Source organism: Pholis gunnellus, assembly GCF_910591455.1.
Source record: "Pholis gunnellus genome assembly, chromosome: 8".
Lineage (NCBI taxonomy): Eukaryota > Metazoa > Chordata > Actinopteri > Perciformes > Pholidae > Pholis > Pholis gunnellus.
The window spans coordinates 17,199,506-17,218,037 of record NC_136534.1 but is presented as its reverse complement, the minus strand read 5'-3'; the positions used below and the strand labels follow the sequence as shown (position 1 = coordinate 17,218,037).

At 40.2% G+C, this 18,532-nt stretch overlaps 3 protein-coding genes across 3 annotated transcripts; 1 reads left to right on the top strand and 2 right to left on the bottom strand.

The window, feature by feature from the left end:
• Positions 1 to 380: 380 nt before the first annotated feature.
• Positions 381 to 3,371, bottom strand: tfpt (TCF3 (E2A) fusion partner). The gene is made up of 7 exons (XM_079164504.1): positions 3,269 to 3,371; positions 2,632 to 2,733; positions 2,143 to 2,265; positions 1,961 to 2,031; positions 1,810 to 1,879; positions 1,077 to 1,235; positions 381 to 762 (listed from the first exon to the last, which is right to left on the bottom strand). Exons 2-7 carry the CDS (start codon positions 2,731 to 2,733, stop codon positions 688 to 690), a joined length of 600 nt encoding a protein of 199 aa, XP_079020630.1. The 5' UTR covers positions 3,269 to 3,371; the 3' UTR covers positions 381 to 687.
• Positions 3,372 to 3,542: 171 nt separating this feature from the next.
• On the top strand, positions 3,543 to 4,743 carry ndufa3 (NADH:ubiquinone oxidoreductase subunit A3). Its single transcript, XM_079164507.1, has 4 exons — positions 3,543 to 3,575; positions 3,829 to 3,903; positions 4,351 to 4,428; positions 4,546 to 4,743. Exons 1-4 carry the CDS (start codon positions 3,569 to 3,571, stop codon positions 4,635 to 4,637), a joined length of 252 nt encoding a protein of 83 aa, XP_079020633.1. The 5' UTR covers positions 3,543 to 3,568; the 3' UTR covers positions 4,638 to 4,743.
• A 3,129-nt stretch (positions 4,744 to 7,872) lies between these two features.
• On the bottom strand, positions 7,873 to 14,384 carry LOC306699766 (BAR/IMD domain-containing adapter protein 2; the record flags this gene model as incomplete). The annotated part of the gene is made up of 14 exons (XM_079164493.1): positions 7,873 to 7,992; positions 8,588 to 8,628; positions 8,779 to 8,947; positions 9,416 to 9,478; positions 9,871 to 10,065; positions 10,396 to 11,042; positions 11,620 to 11,796; positions 11,903 to 12,055; positions 12,554 to 12,691; positions 13,006 to 13,077; positions 13,268 to 13,329; positions 13,918 to 14,004; positions 14,109 to 14,184; positions 14,337 to 14,384. The coding sequence occupies 14 exons, from the start codon at positions 14,382 to 14,384 to the stop codon at positions 7,920 to 7,922; spliced, it is 2,001 nt and encodes a 666-aa protein (XP_079020619.1). The 3' UTR covers positions 7,873 to 7,919.
• Between the last annotated feature and the right edge of the window lie 4,148 nt (positions 14,385 to 18,532).

Here is an 18,532-nt window from a genome sequence, read left to right as displayed (position 1 = left end):
ATATTGAATTCCTCGTTATTTCATGGTGACAAGACATTTATAGAAATTGATCTCCATGACAAAGAAAGACTGTGAAATTAAGCTAAATGCTCCAGAAAAAACTAGCAAATCAACCTACAGTTTATTTTTAGAAACATAATGAATCACAGTTTAAATTGTTAATGCAGATGTGAACATGAATAAAGGTAGTTGTCAGCAAAGCCCTTTCTAAGCACCTTAAAAAGGTACAAATAAAATAATTCAAAAACTTAAATAAAAACATTTCATAATAAAGTCTGTCAAATTCCAGTATATTTCAGCATTTACTGAAATAAAATTGTGAACCATGAAATCCTTGATAGTATCCAGGAATGTATTAGGAAAGCCAATAATAACACAAGTTTGCAACCCCACAATCATTTTATTTAGGTTGCCAGATATTTACCAAACAAAACTGTCCGTGACAGTGTGCACGGTTTGCCACTGGTCATAATTACAAGTACAAAAAGCGACAACAGAAAATAATATATACAAAACAAGTGAATAACATCTAATTTTACCTTACATTCATTCTTTATATTCACAATGTTCAAGTAAAACTACAAACAGTGCAACACCTGGCTGAACAGAGGCAAAGTATATACTGAACAGTTAAAGAAACTAGATTGTCCATCATCATCATGTCCAGGGCTGCAATGCAAGCTTAGATTAATGAGACAGAGAAGTTGGGCTGGGCATTTCTCCAAACTGTGTCTCTGCCAACACGGATATGTCTGGTTCAGTCTGGTAAAAAACAAACAGAAAATAAATTATCCTTAAATCTCACTCACAGAAGACTCACACACTCTCGCACTCTCTCTCTCGCACTCTCTCTCTCGCACTCTCTCTCTCGCACTCTCTCTCACACACACACACACACACACACACACACACACACACACACACACACACACACACACACACACACACACACACACACACACACACACACACACACACACACACACACACACACACACACACACACACACACACACACACACACACACACACACACACACACACACACTAGCCGTACAGCAGAGTCCTTCCCCTACCTGTTGGTCTTTATCCTTGTCTTGTCGTGGAATTCGATGCCTCCTCCTCTTCGGTCCGGCAGCATGAGGCATTGCTGCAGACAAAGTGGAACCAGAGACACCGTTGAGACGTTCATCCTCCACTCCAGACGCAGGATCTAAATGGGCTTCGGGCTCATCCTTAAAAAAAAGAAACAGGTGAAAAATCCAAAATGTAAAGGAATTATATAAATTGAATTGAATTATGTTAGTATTATTGGTACATCAAACAAATCAGCAGACCTGCTGGGTAACTGCTCTTGTATCCTTAGAGGACCCAAAGCCCCAAATTAGCTGTGTGTGTATTGGGTTTTGGTCATCTGAACTCAAATATCAACTAAAGCGTGCATTCCTGCATGATTTCCTCATTTTGTGTCTCTGTCTTGTACAAGAGTTCTGTGTCAAAATCCAGAATAAGAGACCTTAATTATTTTAGTTTTCATTGTCCTCGCATGCTAAATTTCCTCTCAAGAGGGGCCTACATTTTTTGCCCCAAGCCCCGTAACAGGTTAATCCACCTCACCCATGATCAACCGCTGTAGTAAAACAAATTAATACAATCTTATCAGGCCTGAATTTAGAGATTATGCAGAATTTTTAATTTGAATATCAAAAATAGGAGATCATTATTTTCAAAAACTGGCCTGATAAGTGCATTTTTTTTCTTCTTTTTTTAAATGTCTCACATATAGCCCCCTGTCCGTCTAATTCTCACCTCTAGAAGTATCGTGAGCTGGGCGTTTCTGTAGTCATCCCCATGACCATCTAAAGTCTTCATGAGAAACCTGCAAGATTAACATAATTGTCAGATGGTCCATCAAAGTGGGAAACGCCAAAAATGTAGTTACTGTTCTGAGGTTTAGTACCGTCTTTCCTTCTTCACGCGCCGTGTAATTCTTTGTACTTGATGAAGACGACCTAGAATCTTCTGATTCACCTGAAAAAAAGACACAAATGGAAGTGAGAGAAATTAGAAACTAAATGACAATAAAGCCAAACATAACCCATATGCCAACCCTGACACACGTATATGCAAGCTTGCACACACCTGTTCAAAATCTTTACATCTCCTGTTCAGAGTCAGACATTTCCTCTTATCCAGAGCTCGTCTCTCTTCATCCTCCTGTGCCGTACTCTCCAGCAGCTCATTGCTTCCCGGGCCCAGCTCCACCTGAAGACACAAAAAAACAACCTAGTTTCTGTTTTGTGTTTGACCGTCTGTGTCAGTGTTCTCAGTGTGTTGCAACAGTTAAATGACCTTTAACCCCAGCAGATCCTTGCTCCATCCACTAAGCTACATAAAGTAATATTTTGAAAAAATGGTCCCATTCGTAGATCACATTCATGGCGCATGTAAATAGATAATGGGTGTGACTGCAGCTTCTTTCTTTAAAGACAGAGCTCATGACTTAGGTGGTGTTAAATCTGGTAATAATGTCTGGTACATTTAGCACTAAGACAGCTATGCACAATGTTTAACTATTACCATGATCATTAACATTAACATAACCATTACCATGATGATCATTAACATTACCTCTACTGGTCCCAGCTCCACACCACCAGGCTCCAGCTCTGCCTCCAGGATGTGTCCTCCAAATAGAGGAGGCAGAGCCAAACCAGAGAAATCCTCCATCATCTGCAAAGGGCAGAAGATTTTTATTATGACAAAAAGCCTTTTTAATAACATTATTTATGCACAAGTGGTATATGTAAGTACAATCTCACTATACCTATAATGCTAATTTTGATGATAATTGTAATCTATAGTGTTAAAAGTAGCAATATTACAGTGTAAAAAATACCCCTACATTCAAACTCTACTTTAAGTAAAAGTATTGAAGTAGTGAGTACCAAAAGTAAAAGTACTCATTATGCAGAATGTCACATTTCAGAATCATATCTTTATATTATTGTATTGTAATTAGTGATGCATTAATGTGTACGCACCACTAATGATGCAGCTGGTAAAGGTGCAGATTTAGGTTTTGTATTAAGAATCTTAATCTTTAAAGTACCTAGTAAAGCTATCAAAGAACTGTAGTGAAGTAAACAGTGTTTACCAAACGTAGTAGTGTAAACGTATAAAGTCACATACATTGGATACACTCAAGTAAAACATTACAAGTACCTAACTGACTATCATTCTAGGTCTCAGTATACACAATACTTACATTTCTTAATGTCCAAACACAAGGGTGTCCTGCGTGTTTAAAACTCCACCAACGGTTTCTAACGGTTAGTCTACTCCACAGACTGAGTATTAGTCTCGAGTTTACACACACAGTTAGCTTAGAGCATTTACTAACATTACATGTTGCTAAAATCGAGCGTAACGCAAAGCACAGCTTCACTGCCAGTCTCGTCGACTAACTAATGTTGTTTTTTTGCGACGGGCGCAACAATTATACGTCAATATAGTAGTTACTACATTTCCCATGAACACCCGCGGGATTGAAACTACATAAAACAACATGGCGGGTATGTTTCGATATATTCATCTTTTGGACAAACAGCTGGTGAAATTAGCTTTATAACGACCTCCAGATAGCATGAATAAATACTTAAACATTTTAAACTACGCTATTTAGCTCTCAGAGCTACTTTAACACATTGATATCCCCTCGAAATTAAACGAAAAACGTGACCTTGGATGCGATGCTAACGTCAGCTAGCCGTGTGTTCAACGGTCAGCTGTGGAGGATTTTAACCTGTCCTGTTTGTGTTTCTGCAGGAATAGCAGCGTTCCTGAAGAATGCGTGGAATAAAGAGCCTGTTATCCTGACAGCCTGTGCTATCGGACTGATAGGTCAGTACTCAGCCTCCTGAACAACACTGTGCTTAATAATGGCCATGATACTAAAGCAACATTTGATATGGAAGGGAATCAGAAGTATCACTTAAGATGGACCCGTGAGATTCCAGTGGCATGTATTTACTGTAACTCAGTTCAGTGCCATTCAGTTTATTATGTAACATATGTGTGCGTTACATTAAAAGAGTAAAACAACAAGACGTCCTTTTGAAAACACTATTTATTGTCTCTCCATTTGTCAAAATTCTTATTTCAAGATGATTTGGCTATCAGACCTAATCTCGAAATTGAGTAAATTTAGCCAAAATGTCAGCATGAGATCATATCTACATGTCTTTAACCCATGTTTTCCGTTTGATTGACCAATGTAGACACACAATGCAATACAAAGTGTAATTAATATATTGAATGTAACAATAACACAACTCTGTGTGTCCTCAGGTGTTGCTCTTCCATTAATCAGCCCCATCACAAAATATACAGCAATGATCAACTCGTCTGTACCGTACAACTACCCAGGTAAACGATGCCACACAAAGCTGATGCCTGTGACACAGCTCTGGGTATTTCAACCACTTACTTCTACACCCGTCTAATCGATTATTAAAGCTCCTCCTCCTTTCTTTCTTAATGCAGTCCCTGTGCGAGATGATGGAAACATGCCTGATGTCCCCGCTCATCCGGGTGATCCAAAAGGAAAAAACTTGGATTGGCTTAAAAACTTTTAACTTCATATTTGCATGATCGACACCTGTGCTTGTTCCTCTTGTTCATGTGTGTCTGCAAAGCTACTCCATTTACCAATGTCTCACAATAAAGATTTATTTACGTCTACATGTGTTCCACACTTTTTGGTTTGGATACATGTTCACATCACATGAACATTTCAGAAAATGTTTTCTTAGTCTATTTGCCTGAGTTGAAGAAGGCGTTTTACTATAACCAAAATCTCTTAACACCAACAAATGTTAAAAGAATCACTTTTTTTTATCACAAAACCTGACCTGGCGTTGAAACTTCTGTTTTATTTTCTAGAGCAGATCATGAGAGTTTTGAAACTAAGCTTGAACACAGGCCTGATCCTCTAAAAGAGGCTTACATTGACAAAGCTGAAATCAGATTAACACTGTTTAAATATGAACTTCTTGTTTCATACCAGCATTATTCTACTTGCATGAGTAAGAAAGGAAGTGGGACAAAATGTGGAGCTTAACGCCTTTAAAAATCCAGATCCAGCTGCTACAGTTAAAATATGAGACTGTATTATTCAATAATAAGATGTAATGCATTTTAACACCTGTTTGTCTCAGTTTGTGCATGTTCTGTATACTCCACCCCCATAGACAGACTCAAAAATATACATGCAGAGCAAATACGATTTCCTTCAGAGAACTTTTATTTCACAAAACTTCAATATTCAGTGATAAAGAACGTCTTCCTCAGCAGTATTCTTCATCTTAATATCTTCTGCAGTCACCAGGATTTGATGTTGATGCAATTCAGAGAACAGACTGACAGGTCTGTTTATGTTGCTTCATATTTTTCACAGAACCTAGGAACTGTGTAAAATAGGTGTGCGATATTAAAACAATATTTCACTTTGGAAGAAGAGTTTTGGACTTTGCACAAGTTCCTGTTTTTAGTAACATCTTCTTGCATAATGTTCCTCCATCTGCAGTTGATAATGCACAGATTCCAGGTATCTTTCAGACATCTACACACATCATTTCTGTATACATTTCCTGTTGTTACATATTCAGCAGTTATATTGTTTTATAAACTAATGTATTTCCTACAGCATATTACATACTTCAGATATATTGATATGTTGTACGTACACTACATTTCTCTGTGTCAATTTCTAAACAATTTTTCATTTTCTAAGGGCAGAATTGCATATTTTATTATAAATGCCACTGTATCACTTGCCCCAAACTCCGCTCATGTTTCATTCTATTTTATGACTCACTGATACACTACAACCAGTCACTGTGACTAAAAACTCTATTCTAATCAGAATTCTGAGTTTAAAACACATTCAGACCAATATAGGTGAATAATATCTTATATTATCACTGTGTCATTTCCTGTTCAGAGTCGGAGACAAAAGTTTGATTGCTAAAACTGACATGCGCAGAAAGGTTTACGGCGCACGCAGCTTTTACAAAGTCAAAATGTTCTACCAAAGTAAAATATCATTTTATAAAGAAGTCAAATAAAAGTCATACAATCACACACGTTTTAAGCCCTATTTACAAGCATGAAAAATCATTAGTTCTATCATTCTACGGTCACCTTTATTAATGATGCCGTACTACTTAAAGTAATATATTTGCTGTTAAGAGAGGAATTACTTCAAATGTTGTTGGCGTTATCTTGAATATTCAAGGTGCTAAAAGGTCACAGAAACGTAAGATAGTTACAACAGGAACATTAAGCATTTCAGTTTGTACAAATACAAAGTTTTCATCTTAAAACCACAGTATTCTAGAGCGCGACTACAGAGCTACAGAATATTACTTTGGATATCTCTAGTTTACCATAAACACTTGCTCAGGACGTTGGTCAACTTCCCATATACTTTCTTCATCACTTTCATAGATACTTTTCCCCTTTGAAACTTAATCTTATCGTCTGTCTCGGCTTTCAGATCTCTCTTGAAGATTCTGCTCAGTCTGATTGGTAAACGTACAACTATAATGAACTAGTCTGGATGTTGTCTAGCTTTAGATTTAGGACTGAATAGGAATCAAGAAGACATCAAATCCAAAGATTAAGCACCCAAATCTCTCATTCTTAACACGTTTAACCCTCCACAACTTGCTACTTTCTAAAAAAAAACAAAAAACACTTTCGGTAATAACACTGTCCAAACGTTCAACTATTAACTCTCACAGTTTGTGTCTGTGAAGCTCATAAACCTTTCTGTTTCTGTGTTTTGTAGGACTCTCCCTGTATTAAATAAGTATTCCACTCGAAAGCCAACATTTCTCATTGAATAATCAAATTTAAGGTAGAGTTTGAGTCCAGGTAAAGAATTAAGCTGATCCAAAAATCTACATCAACCAAACACTAATATAACTTTACAGCAGCAGAATGCATATTGTTAACTCGTATAAACATAAGATCTAACAGACAGGGACGTGAACACTTAAAAAGCGTTGCCCATGTTCAGTAATTTAAGGTTAAAATTAAACAAAAATAACTCACTGTGCCAATTTCATTAAATTATGTCTCTCTCTCAACCAAACAACCACGTTTTAAAATATAAAAGACACTCTGAAGAAATTTAAAAGTCCACCTTCACTGAAACCAAGAAACAATCTGGCATCTTTTCTAAAAAATACAATATTGTAATAGCACTTTTAGAGTAGGAGCCTGTCCTCTTTCCATAACACTTCACTACAGTGAAAGTAAAAGTTCACAACCTGCTATTAGGAGCCAGTCCCTAAATCAGCCCAACAATGAAACTTTTTTGAAAATGGCACAAGAAATAACTACAGCAAGGTTACGTCGAGAAAAAAAAATCACTGTAAAACAGTAAGAGATATAAGCGGCATCTTTCATTGGCCGGGAAAAACCTGAAAATGTTAGTTATTGTGGACAATACAGTATGTCGCTCTCAATCACTAAACTAAGTACAGTTAAACACCTTACTTCTGTTTCATTAGAATTAACCTAGACTTTATTTCAATGTCAGTGTTTCACTCACACAGAAGTAGTCTTGTTTCTAGTTTTGTCCTATAGACTACCTTAAAGTTGAATGGATTGTAATCATATTTATAACAGGTCAGCCTTTACACGCGATATACTTTGATACATTTATACTTTGATTTAAAGATGTTCTATTCCTGCACAAGAAACACAATCTGTATTTAATTCATTTGCGAAAAAGAACATCCAAAGTAAAGAATCAACATCAACCAATGAGCTGTTTCCAGGATTCAACCTGAGGTTTGATGGACTGACAAACCACAGAGAGCAAGGTTGCTGCTGTGGGAATAAATCTCTTACTCAATGATGGGAGCTGAGCGATCGTTGGTGACAGTTCTTCTAAGTCGGACGTGGGCAAATGGATTGGCCCTGAAAGGAGGAAAGAAGAAAAATGAAAAAGTACGACAGTTACACATTATATAAACTGGTGATTAAAGGGGAGCTTTTGCAAATAAGTATTGTACATGCAAACAGTAGGAAATGCAAGAAACAAGCAAAAAGAAACAAGAGTAGAAGTACAGCCATGCTAGCAGCTAGCATGGCTGTACTTCTACTCTTGTTGAGCACGCTAGATGAAAAGTCAAGTGATCACCTCAGTCATTAGGATTCATCCTCTTGGCACCATGAATGTCTGTACAACATTACATGGCAACTCATCCAAGAGTTCATTTTCCACCAAAGCAACAGACCCAGAGCCATGCCGTCAGCTTAGCTAAAAAACTAAATTGAATGCCAAAAACACTGGATTCTACTCGTCCCATGATGACGTATTCGAGCCCATAGCTTCTTATGTTAGACCCTCCTTGCCTGGTAGCTTCAAACTCAAAGCTCCTAGTTTGTAACCCTGCCTTCAGTTTGAGATTGGTAATCCCCAGACGTGACTAGCAAATTGACTGCGACATATAAAGCTGGAGGAATGCCCCTTTAATGACAAACAAAGCACCTTTGAATTGCTAAAAGTTACCTGGTTGGAGAGGGTGGTGGAGAGACCAATTCTGCGGTGATCTGAAATGTGAAGAAGAGATAATATTAAAAGGATATTTTGACTAAATCTCCATTAGTATGAAGCGTCTGTATCTCCTCCATTAACAGTGAGGCTCAGTTTGGAGAACACATTGACCTTTGACCTCCTCCCAAAGGTTTCATGTTTCTGACCTTGTTGCTGTCGGCCATGCTGTACGGGCGCGGGCGGAAAGTGCTGACCCTCTGTGGAGGAAGGGAGTGCTCCTCCTCTGATTCGGGGGTGAGGGCAGGGAGACCTGCAGACACCAGCTTGTCAAGTTGGCCCGTACTGGTGCTGTTAGCCTTAGACAAGAAGAGAGAGCTGGAGGGAAGGAAGAGGAAAGAATACACAAGGAAAAAGACAAAGGGAAACATGAGTTGAGAGATGTTGGTTTTGTGTTAATTCATCAACAAAGCTGTTGGCGTTGGAAGTGACTGTATGAGGGAAAGGGCGGTGGAAAGACTGAGAGGGCAAACAGTAAGTGTCATTCTGCAGTTTATGAGCTCCTCTGCACTTTCTGTGTGGTCCGGCTGAGGATGTTTTGATTTATTGAGAATACAGATGGAATTGGTAAGGGTGTCATATTATTCCCCACATGAAAATGACCCCATTACGTTTTTCTGTGAATAAAGCAATGGAATAACTTCCTACTTTTTGCTGATTGCTGATATAATGAGTTGTAAAACAACTGAAGGGAAGAGAAGGAAGAAGTTCTGTCACTAACAGTGTCAAAGTTCATCAACAATCTCTAAACCCCCAGATTTGAGTGTTTGTTCTTCTTTGACTTACCTCTCGAGGTGATCCATCTTACTGTGCTGTGACTGAGTGTAGGAGAAAGGGAACCAGCCTTTCCTGTGAGGGAAAATTGTATTCCACTGATGAATAATACAACAAGAGTATAAAGCAGCAAGTCAGGGGTGTGTGTGATGAAGAAAACTCTCCATTGTCCTATATAAATATATTTGTTAACCTGGTGACAGAGAGAAGCTTGCACACAGCATGCAATGTGAGAAGTAGTTCTACTTAAACTTGAAAGAAACACAAGGTTAAGGGGAAGTGGTGTCCTTGATTTATTTCGGCTATGGTGACGCCTGAACACACAGCCTTGTCTTATGGCATGAGACATTTCAGAGTCTTCTAATTTTGTGCATCACACCAGTGCAAGACATTACAAGCCCCCTCTCAAGTTATACGGCCGATCATTCTGTGGTTTTCTACATCAATGTGAGATTTGTAAAACATACCGTCCAGTTCGTTCATTTTGACCGTAGTGCCACCCGTCTCTGGGCTCAGAGATGAGCAGGGTGATGTTGTCACCAGGCAGGAAGTGCAGTAAGCAAGCCCCGCCTCCTAGGCCGCCTCCCTCCGATGCTCCGGGAGTGTGAGGGAACATGGCTTCCACACTGGAAGGTCCAGATAAAGGCAGCATCCTGGGGAGACTGGAGCCTTGGGAGAGAAGAAAGTGGATTAAAAGTTATTGTCACTGACAATCTCTTTATCTCACTGATATCAGCGTGACTTTTTAGTTTTCGCTCTCCTACAGCTGTGTCATAAGTGTATTAAGTTACTGCTCATGAAAACACAACATTGACTTATGCTGCTGCTTCACATTAAAAGTATTTTTGTCAGCGGATCACTTGTAAACATTTCTGGGAGTAATTCCTTATAAATACACTGTGAGTTTGTTTGGCATGAATGTTTGCCCCGCACCACAGATGTTGCCAAATCAACAGCTGGAGACAATCAAACATACAGAAGAGACTCGTCACATCTTACCCTGGAAGCCGCCCAGCCTCATTTCACTGACAGGTCTCCTCGGCAGTGGAAGTGTAGCTGTTGCACACATGTCAGCGGTCTTCAGCAGCCAGGGATTATGTGACGGGGATGACGCATTGCTTCCCCCTGGTCCCACCTGTTGGTGCAGTAGCTGCACAGGAGTCATGGCCCTGGAGAGAGGAGCACTGTGGGGCAGTGGCGGACTGTGAGGAGCGCTGTGGGTGATGGGGAGGGTCATGCCGTGCAGAGAGATGCCGGCCGAGGAGATCTGGCTGAGCGTCATCACCGTGGAGGGGATGAGGCTCGGGGAGAGGTTGGATGTGTTGGTGGCCAGGAGGAGAGAGCTTTGCTGGGCCGAGCCGCCGGACGTGGTGGGGGTGGACGCAGCCGGGCTGACGCTGCCACTGGCACTGCTCTCGGGGAGGGGGCTGGCTGATGCACTGAGAGGTGTGCTGGAGTGCTGAGGAGACGCTCCTCGTGATGAACCTCCAGCAGCTCCTCCAGTGGAGAGAGAGCAGAAAGTCTGGGGGGAGCCCTGAGAAAGACAGGCTTCACTCTGGGAGGAGGAGGGGAGTGAGCGCTGCTGGGAGCGACTGGAGTCTCCATTCAACAGAGGGGGGACTTCTTGAACAGAGAGCCTCTGAAAAATCGAGGACAGATACCGTTAACTACCACAAATTAGAAGCCACTGTTAAAAATCTAATATTGTGAATGTCTTATTAAAGTTTTTAGTGTTAAGTTTCCAGGTACCAAAAGTGTGGACTCAAGTCACCTGACTTAGATTTGAGTCAGACTTACAAATCTGTTGACTTTAGACTTATCTTGTCACTTCCAGTTGGACTTCTCTTGGACTTACAGAATATGCATCCAAGATTTTAAAAGCCTAAATGTTTTCTTTTAGAATCAATTAAGAATCAGCGATATCTTAGCTACGTATCGGTCATTGATGGGTTACTGTTCTTAATTCTATAATGACTAATACAGGAATTAAATTGTGACTTGACTCAGAACTTCCGAGCAAGGCGTGAGAGTTACGTGTAACTTGGAAAACAACGACTTTGTCCAAACTCTCTAGATGGTTTTGTGGGTTTTGTGGGTTTCAAGCCATCAACCCACCATGTAATCCTTCTGTGGGAACCACACACGATGCTGAGATTAATACTAAGTCCAAAGAACACATCAGACATCTGACACGGTATAAATAAAAATGACCTGACCTGTTCTGGCTGAGCGGAGCCGATCTTTGTGTGGCGGAGGACCTCGGCTATCCCAGCAGCCCCTGAGCCTTGAGGCGCAGTGTGACGCAGCAGATTCAGAGCGCGCTCTGGGAGTTTTGTGGGCTGAGAACATGACTGCTGCCAACAAGAGAGTTTCTGAGACAGGAGCTCTCTCACCTGGATAATAATCAGAAGGAGAATAATGTTAAAAGGAGAATACTTTAATACATCTGGATTTCAGAATGTTACCTGATGAATAAATAAGTAAATGTGAACAGATCACCTTGGAGTGGTAGTTGATGAGCAGTTTGGTGACACAACACTGTCTGTCCACCAGGAAGCAATATCGTCTCCTTTCCTCTGTGAGCGCGGACTTGTAACCCGAGGCCACCAGTGCGTCCAGCTCGCCTTGGCGACGACTCATCAACTCCACAAACTGAAGGAAACGCCAGAGGGATTTAACTGCAAACCTGAACATCCTTAAACATGCACGTACAGTCCTGCATTCACAACCACATGTAGCACTCAGAGACGGAGTGACCTTTAATGCACATTGTACGGAGAGGAATAAGTGAGGTCATATCCTGCCTGTTGCACGATGATAACCAAATCCAAATCATAAATCTTTATACTTTTTCCCTGGTGACCTTTTTGATCCGACATAACCCTCCAAGTGGCTAAACCCTTTCACCCTGTTATATCGTTCCTATTCCTCCAGTAAAGGCTTGTGCACTAAGTTGCTCTGAGGAATCAGCTGAGGCAGATTGTTCTTTAATCTTATTCACACTGGCCTATTTCTTACACAAATGCTCACACACCTTTTTTAATCTGCTGTTATGCTGAGTGTTACTAAATTGTGCATTTTATTAAAAAATCGGTGTATTAAATCTGTACTTCTTTCCACCACCCACGTGGAGCTCTGGGCTTCACTTACCTGCATCTCTCTGTCTCCATATTTGTTCGGGTGGCGACTGCCCTGGCTCTTCCTGCGGAGTTTCTTCAGCTGAGACTGGCAGCGCTCGATAGACTCAGATTTAGACCTCCGCTCACTCTGATACTTCTTTAGAGTGGCCTGAGAGGGAAGCGGAAAAAAAAATCAGAAGATGTATTCAATAAGTGTTGAATGAAAGGAGGTTTGACAGAGCTAATATTTAAGATTTAAGTGTGGTTGAGTCCACTTTTATTTATTACGGTGAACTTTTTTTTAAAAACCATTAATCAGATACATTTAACACAATTATCCTTCAGTATTGTCACATCATTTATTCAATAATTTCCATTATTAATTTAAATTTAGCTACACAAATAAACTTGCCTCCCACTGCCTTTGCCTTCCAGCCAACTAAACATTTCATATATCAGAAGTGAATGGATGTTTTAACTTACTGTGAGGTATTTAATATCCAGTTCCAGTTTCTGCTCCAACTGGGCGAGCAGCTCAGAGTGAAACAGCTTCAACTGTTGATGAAAGATCCATATGCAGAGTTTTAGAGGATACTGACACTGTGACATCACAATTCATAAAAAAAATAAACTAACTTTCTTAATAAACTAACAATGGTACTCCTGGTCACAAGATATATTTCAAAATGTTTGCTAAAATAATACTTTGCCGATAACATGAAATTATTTGTGCACACAGTCTTACCACGTCTTCCAGCTGCACCTGAATCTGTCTGTGGACCTCGGCCATCTGAAACAGTGTGTCTCCTGTGAGCAGCAGTGAAACACAGGACAGTGAAGGCAATCAGTATTATACATCATTTAGATCATCTGCGTTTATTAGCTACGGTGCATCATTAACCTGTGCAGAAAACCTTAAATCTGTGCTCTAATGATGGCTGTTCACAACAGTGTCAACATCTACAGAGATGCAGGACAACGCATCAGTAGAAATGTCATAAAGCGTGCTGTTTTAACACAGTTTCTCATGTACAAAGTGGCGGTCAGCTGTGTGTCCCTCCCTCGGTCACACAGCTCTGTAGTATGTGGTGGCTGGCATCTCGCCCTCCGAATCTCCTGCCTGCCTCCCCCGCTGTTTTCAGCATTACAATGAGATCATGTGGTGTTGTTAATCTCCCAACAATGACCCTACTCTCTCCCTTTCCCTCTGTTCTCTCCCTCTCTCTCTCTACATTTCCTCACTCCCTCTTGTCTTCATCTCCTCCCTCACCAACACAGGCTATTTTCAACTTCTCTCCAGCTGTCGCATCAACTCTCTTAACTTTATTAGGTCCATCACAAACTTAGTTTTATTTGCTCTTCAACCCGGTTCTTCTCTACCAGCCGCTCACTCACCCAGCTCTTTGGAGCCTTGGCTGTCGCTCGCCAGCTCTCCAAGTTTCACCAGAGCATCAAAGTATCCTTTGGCCGCCACAGTTACTCCTGAAGAAGAGAGTACATATTTGGGAAAACTGAAAGATATCCTGTTCAGTGATTCAGACAAATCAAAGGCCAGTGGCTCCTGAATTATCCCGTGTTTGACTGACCTGTCAGGGCTTTCTCATAGTGTTTCCCCATGGTCACAAAGTTCTTCAGACTGGGGTTGAACTGGTCCAGAATCCCCTGATGACAATGATACACACAAATAACAAGGATAGTTAAATTATTGCAAGCAAATTTGAGGAGCGTTTTCATATTTCAAACCAATTCTCTACACTTGATTATGTTTCAATGTTGGTGCAGACAAGAGAGAGAAATAGACGGAGGAGACATACCTTATAGACATTTTCTGTCATCTTGTTGACCTCTTCTGTTCGAGACATGTTTCTTCTCTCAGTTATATGCTGCCACAATGTGATTTTGTATTGTTTGTTTCTGTTGTTCAGGGCGTTAAGCTTTACAGAAGACAGCTACCCCCTAAAAGAGGAAACACAAAGAACAGATACAGTGAGTGATGATCTCTAACAATGACCCATAAGATTTACCCTAAAACTTGATGAGTATATCCAAATTCAGGTGTTTTTATCTTCATGTCAATAGAGGAAAGATGCTATCAATGCACTTATTTGTGTTATTTTATATTTCACAGCAAGTGTCAATTGTTGCTATTGTGCCACGTGTAAAGAGGACCTGAAACAACCGTATGATAAAATCATTGGGAGGTAGAAGAACTGACTGGAAGTTTCTCCTTTGCTCTTAAGAAGCAACTACAAAAATCTGAAATCCTCATATTCCCAACACAATAAGTGCCATTGTTATCTCTATAAATGACTGTAAGGGTGGGATTTGAACCAGCCAGAGGGTTTTTTAAGGCCATCGAACCATCACAATAAGTGAAGAGGATGTCAGACCGTCTTGTGTTTTGTCTGAGGTCAGCAGTGTTATTTTCACATGGATCTCCTCTGTGTCTCAGCTGCCAGTTTCTACATTATCGCTTCGCAACATTACGGCAACCTAAATATTTCTCCAAGATTTGTGTGCCAGACGAGTTATACCATTTCAGATAAGAACAATGGGCTCCTCCAGTCCGAGTCACAGGTGTCAGAGCACTGAACAAACACGCGACAACAACGTTTCCTCGGCCGAGAGGACGACCCTGTTGCGGGTTTGAAGGACTGCAAGTCTGGATTTTATGGCAAAATGCTCATTCGGTTTTCCCTGTGCAGTCCTCCTTTGTTACAGTGAGATTACAGAGAAAACGTTGACCCAGATCAACTAATAGTATATGACACAAAGAAAACATTTCCAGTCTCTTGCTCATTAAGGCCACCCTGGTGTATTCTGTAATATGTCAGAGGAGCTGTATTAGCTGCAGGAAAAGACAGAAAAGTGGGAGCTTTGTCCAAACTTTCTTTAGTTTGAAGGACTTTAAAGCTTTGCACATCAATTTAAATGATTAAATAAAATACTGAAGATAAATAAAAGATAATTTGCGTGTGTATATTCTATCTTAATGTGGTTTAATTCTAAGACATAAAGTGTCGCTTGTTTCAGGATGCAACAGGAACAGTCTGCAGGTGGTTGGGAAACCGATACAGAAGATGCATTCATGCGGTTTGGCCTCTTTAAATTTCTTCAAACGGTTTGGAAGCAAACATTGCATTTAAAAAACATTAATTAACCATTAATCTCACCTGAGTCTGCAACGGAATAATTATGATCTCCAACCATTTTGATCATTGATTACTTGTTTGAGTAACTTTTCAAGAAAAAATGTCCCCAAAAAAAACCTTTGTGAGGATTCACTGTTTTCCTCTGTATTACATGATGGTCAACTGAACATCTTTGGGTTTTAGATTAATGCTCAGAAAAAACAATTGATTGTGGAGCAAATTATGGTGACTTTCTTTCTATTTTTTGACATTGCTGAACCGAAAAGAAAATTGTATTTAAATGATTTATGCAAGAATTAAAAGTAACAGTTCATTTTGGTGGTTTTGAAAGTGTCTTGTTTTGTTTCATGGTTAAATGATGCCAGATATTCATGCATCTACTTCCTGCCTTTCTCTAGAGAATGAATGGTGCAACATTGCAGCTAAAACAGTACTCCAGCACTAAGTGAGCCTTTTCTTCTGCACCATCTCATCTTATTTCAACAAGTACATCAAAGTCTTTAGAAATACTGAGGCAAATGCAATATAACCCCCCCCAAAAAAAGCACAAGCACAACATGCTAAACCTGCGTGCCTGTGCATATGCACATGAATAAATAAGTTGGGTAATTACACAGTGGATGTTTTTACTTTACGCTTTTTCCTAAGCACCCTGTCATTTGTTCACACGGTGCAGCGCACTAACAGCTACCTGTTGATCTCTCAGCTCCACTTCCATTTCTAAAACAGTAACACATAATTCAGCTACTTTGAAAGAAAGAAAAGTTACATACCTTTTCCGATCTCATTGTGGGAAACGATAAAGGCTTCCTGCGCGTCTTTGAGTGCTAAATGAACAGTACAACACCCCCTCTTTTCTTCCCATTAGGCTACTTTCCCTCTCGGTTAGTTAGTGGGGGGTTGTTTCATCCAGCAGAGCACTAAATCTCCCCTCCACCCCTTTTTCACATGGCCCTCTCTCTCTCTCCTTTCCCTCCTCTCTCTGCCTCTCTACTCTCAGGAATCGGGGTCAGATATTTGGTGCCGTTCAGTACCTCTCCTCATTACTGAGCCGATTACAAACATGCCTCCACGCCCGCACAAACCGGCCAGAAAGAAAAAAAAACCACCGACAAAAACCCCCGCCCAGTACAACCAGCTCCCTGCAGTTGGAAACCACAGTCAGCCTCCCATTCTGTGTCTCCCTCTCTCTCTGTCACTCGGGCAGAATAACAATGAGCCAACGGGACCTCGTCTGAATAGGAGGCAGGAGAATAATGACTTGAACTTTTTAAGCCAAAGACAGAGCAGCACATGCAGGCCTATCGCTGGCCTACATACACCCGGACCTTCACATATTCCTGCTCCCCATTCTCAAAGGGGGGACACAAGTAGGAGGAGGAGGAGGAGGAGGAGGAGGAGGAGGAGGCCCTGCATGGCCCTTCATTTACTGCAATAAAATGCTAAGAAGATTAAAGGCTCATGTATGAATAAAGGTGCTGGAGAGGTTAGAGTGGGGGGAAGTCCTCACAACGTTTAGGGTCAATGGAAAGTAATGATGTACATTTACCTGAGTACTGTACTAAAGCACAATTTTGAGATACTTGTACTTCACTTGAGTACTTTCTTTTTTTCCATACTTTATACTTCTACTCCATTACATTTCAGAGGCAAATATTGTACTTTTCACTCCACAACATTTATTTGACAGCTATAGTTACTTTGCAGATTAATAGAATATATAAATATGCTCAGCCTATACTATTATAGTTTCAGCCACCCAGCAGTATATAAAGTAATTACAATTAGCTCCACCTTTACCAACTGCAACACTAAAGTGATGCACACATTGATACCGACATAATTTAAATCCAGTAATATAATATATATTACTCTGAAATGGGCAATTCTGCACATTGAACTATTTTACTTTCGGTATCAGTTTGACACTTGTGTACTTTTACTTAAACTTGATTTAGAATTTTGATTTACTAGAGTATTTGTACAATGCACTATTACTACTTTTTCTTCAGTAAAAGATCTGAATCCTCCACCCTGCTTGTAGATGATAGTTTTTCACACAGTGTTGGAAAGTATATTTACTCAAGCACTCAACTTTACCAGAGCTGTAACCCTGAGCTACTGATGTCACTCTCACAGGCTGGAAATGCTAAAACTTTGTATTTACTTATCTTATATATATGATATTTATTTGACCGTTGCAGATTCAGATTGATAAAGTTATGATATAAAATATGACAAATAGTTATCCAGTAAATTTAATTACCCAACAGTATAGAGAATGCATGTACTATAACTGTCAGATAATTATAGTGGATGTAAGTATTTCCATCTAAAATGTGGTGCATTGGTCTCAAGTACAGTGTCGGTGCTTTACAACTGCACATTTTGTGGATATGTACATAGAGCCCATAAAGCCAGAGTGGTGGACATCACTTGTAGTGCATTTAGGTGTCTCACTGAAGCTGTCTTTTGTTACAGTTGCAGGTTTTCCCCAGGTGGTGGCGATAGTGTGACATCATTTCCTGCAGCACCTCCCCTGCATCAGACCAACAGCTACAGTGGTGCAACACGTGAAGACTGTAGACATTAACTCTGTATCTTTAAGACCAAAACAGGCAGGTAGAAACAAAAAAATACACCCTTATAAACACATGTAATTCATAATGTTGAGAATTTACCTCAATGTTAAATAAAACCAGTAATGAAACATTCAGCACAGCTATGTAAATATGTTCTACTCAGGTGTTACTTTACAGGCTTCACTGTCCAAACCTCACCTCAGCTCAGTGTCTCTCATGACAACCTGCACTAACCTATTTTGTATGAATGGACACAACCAGAACAAGTCAAACCTA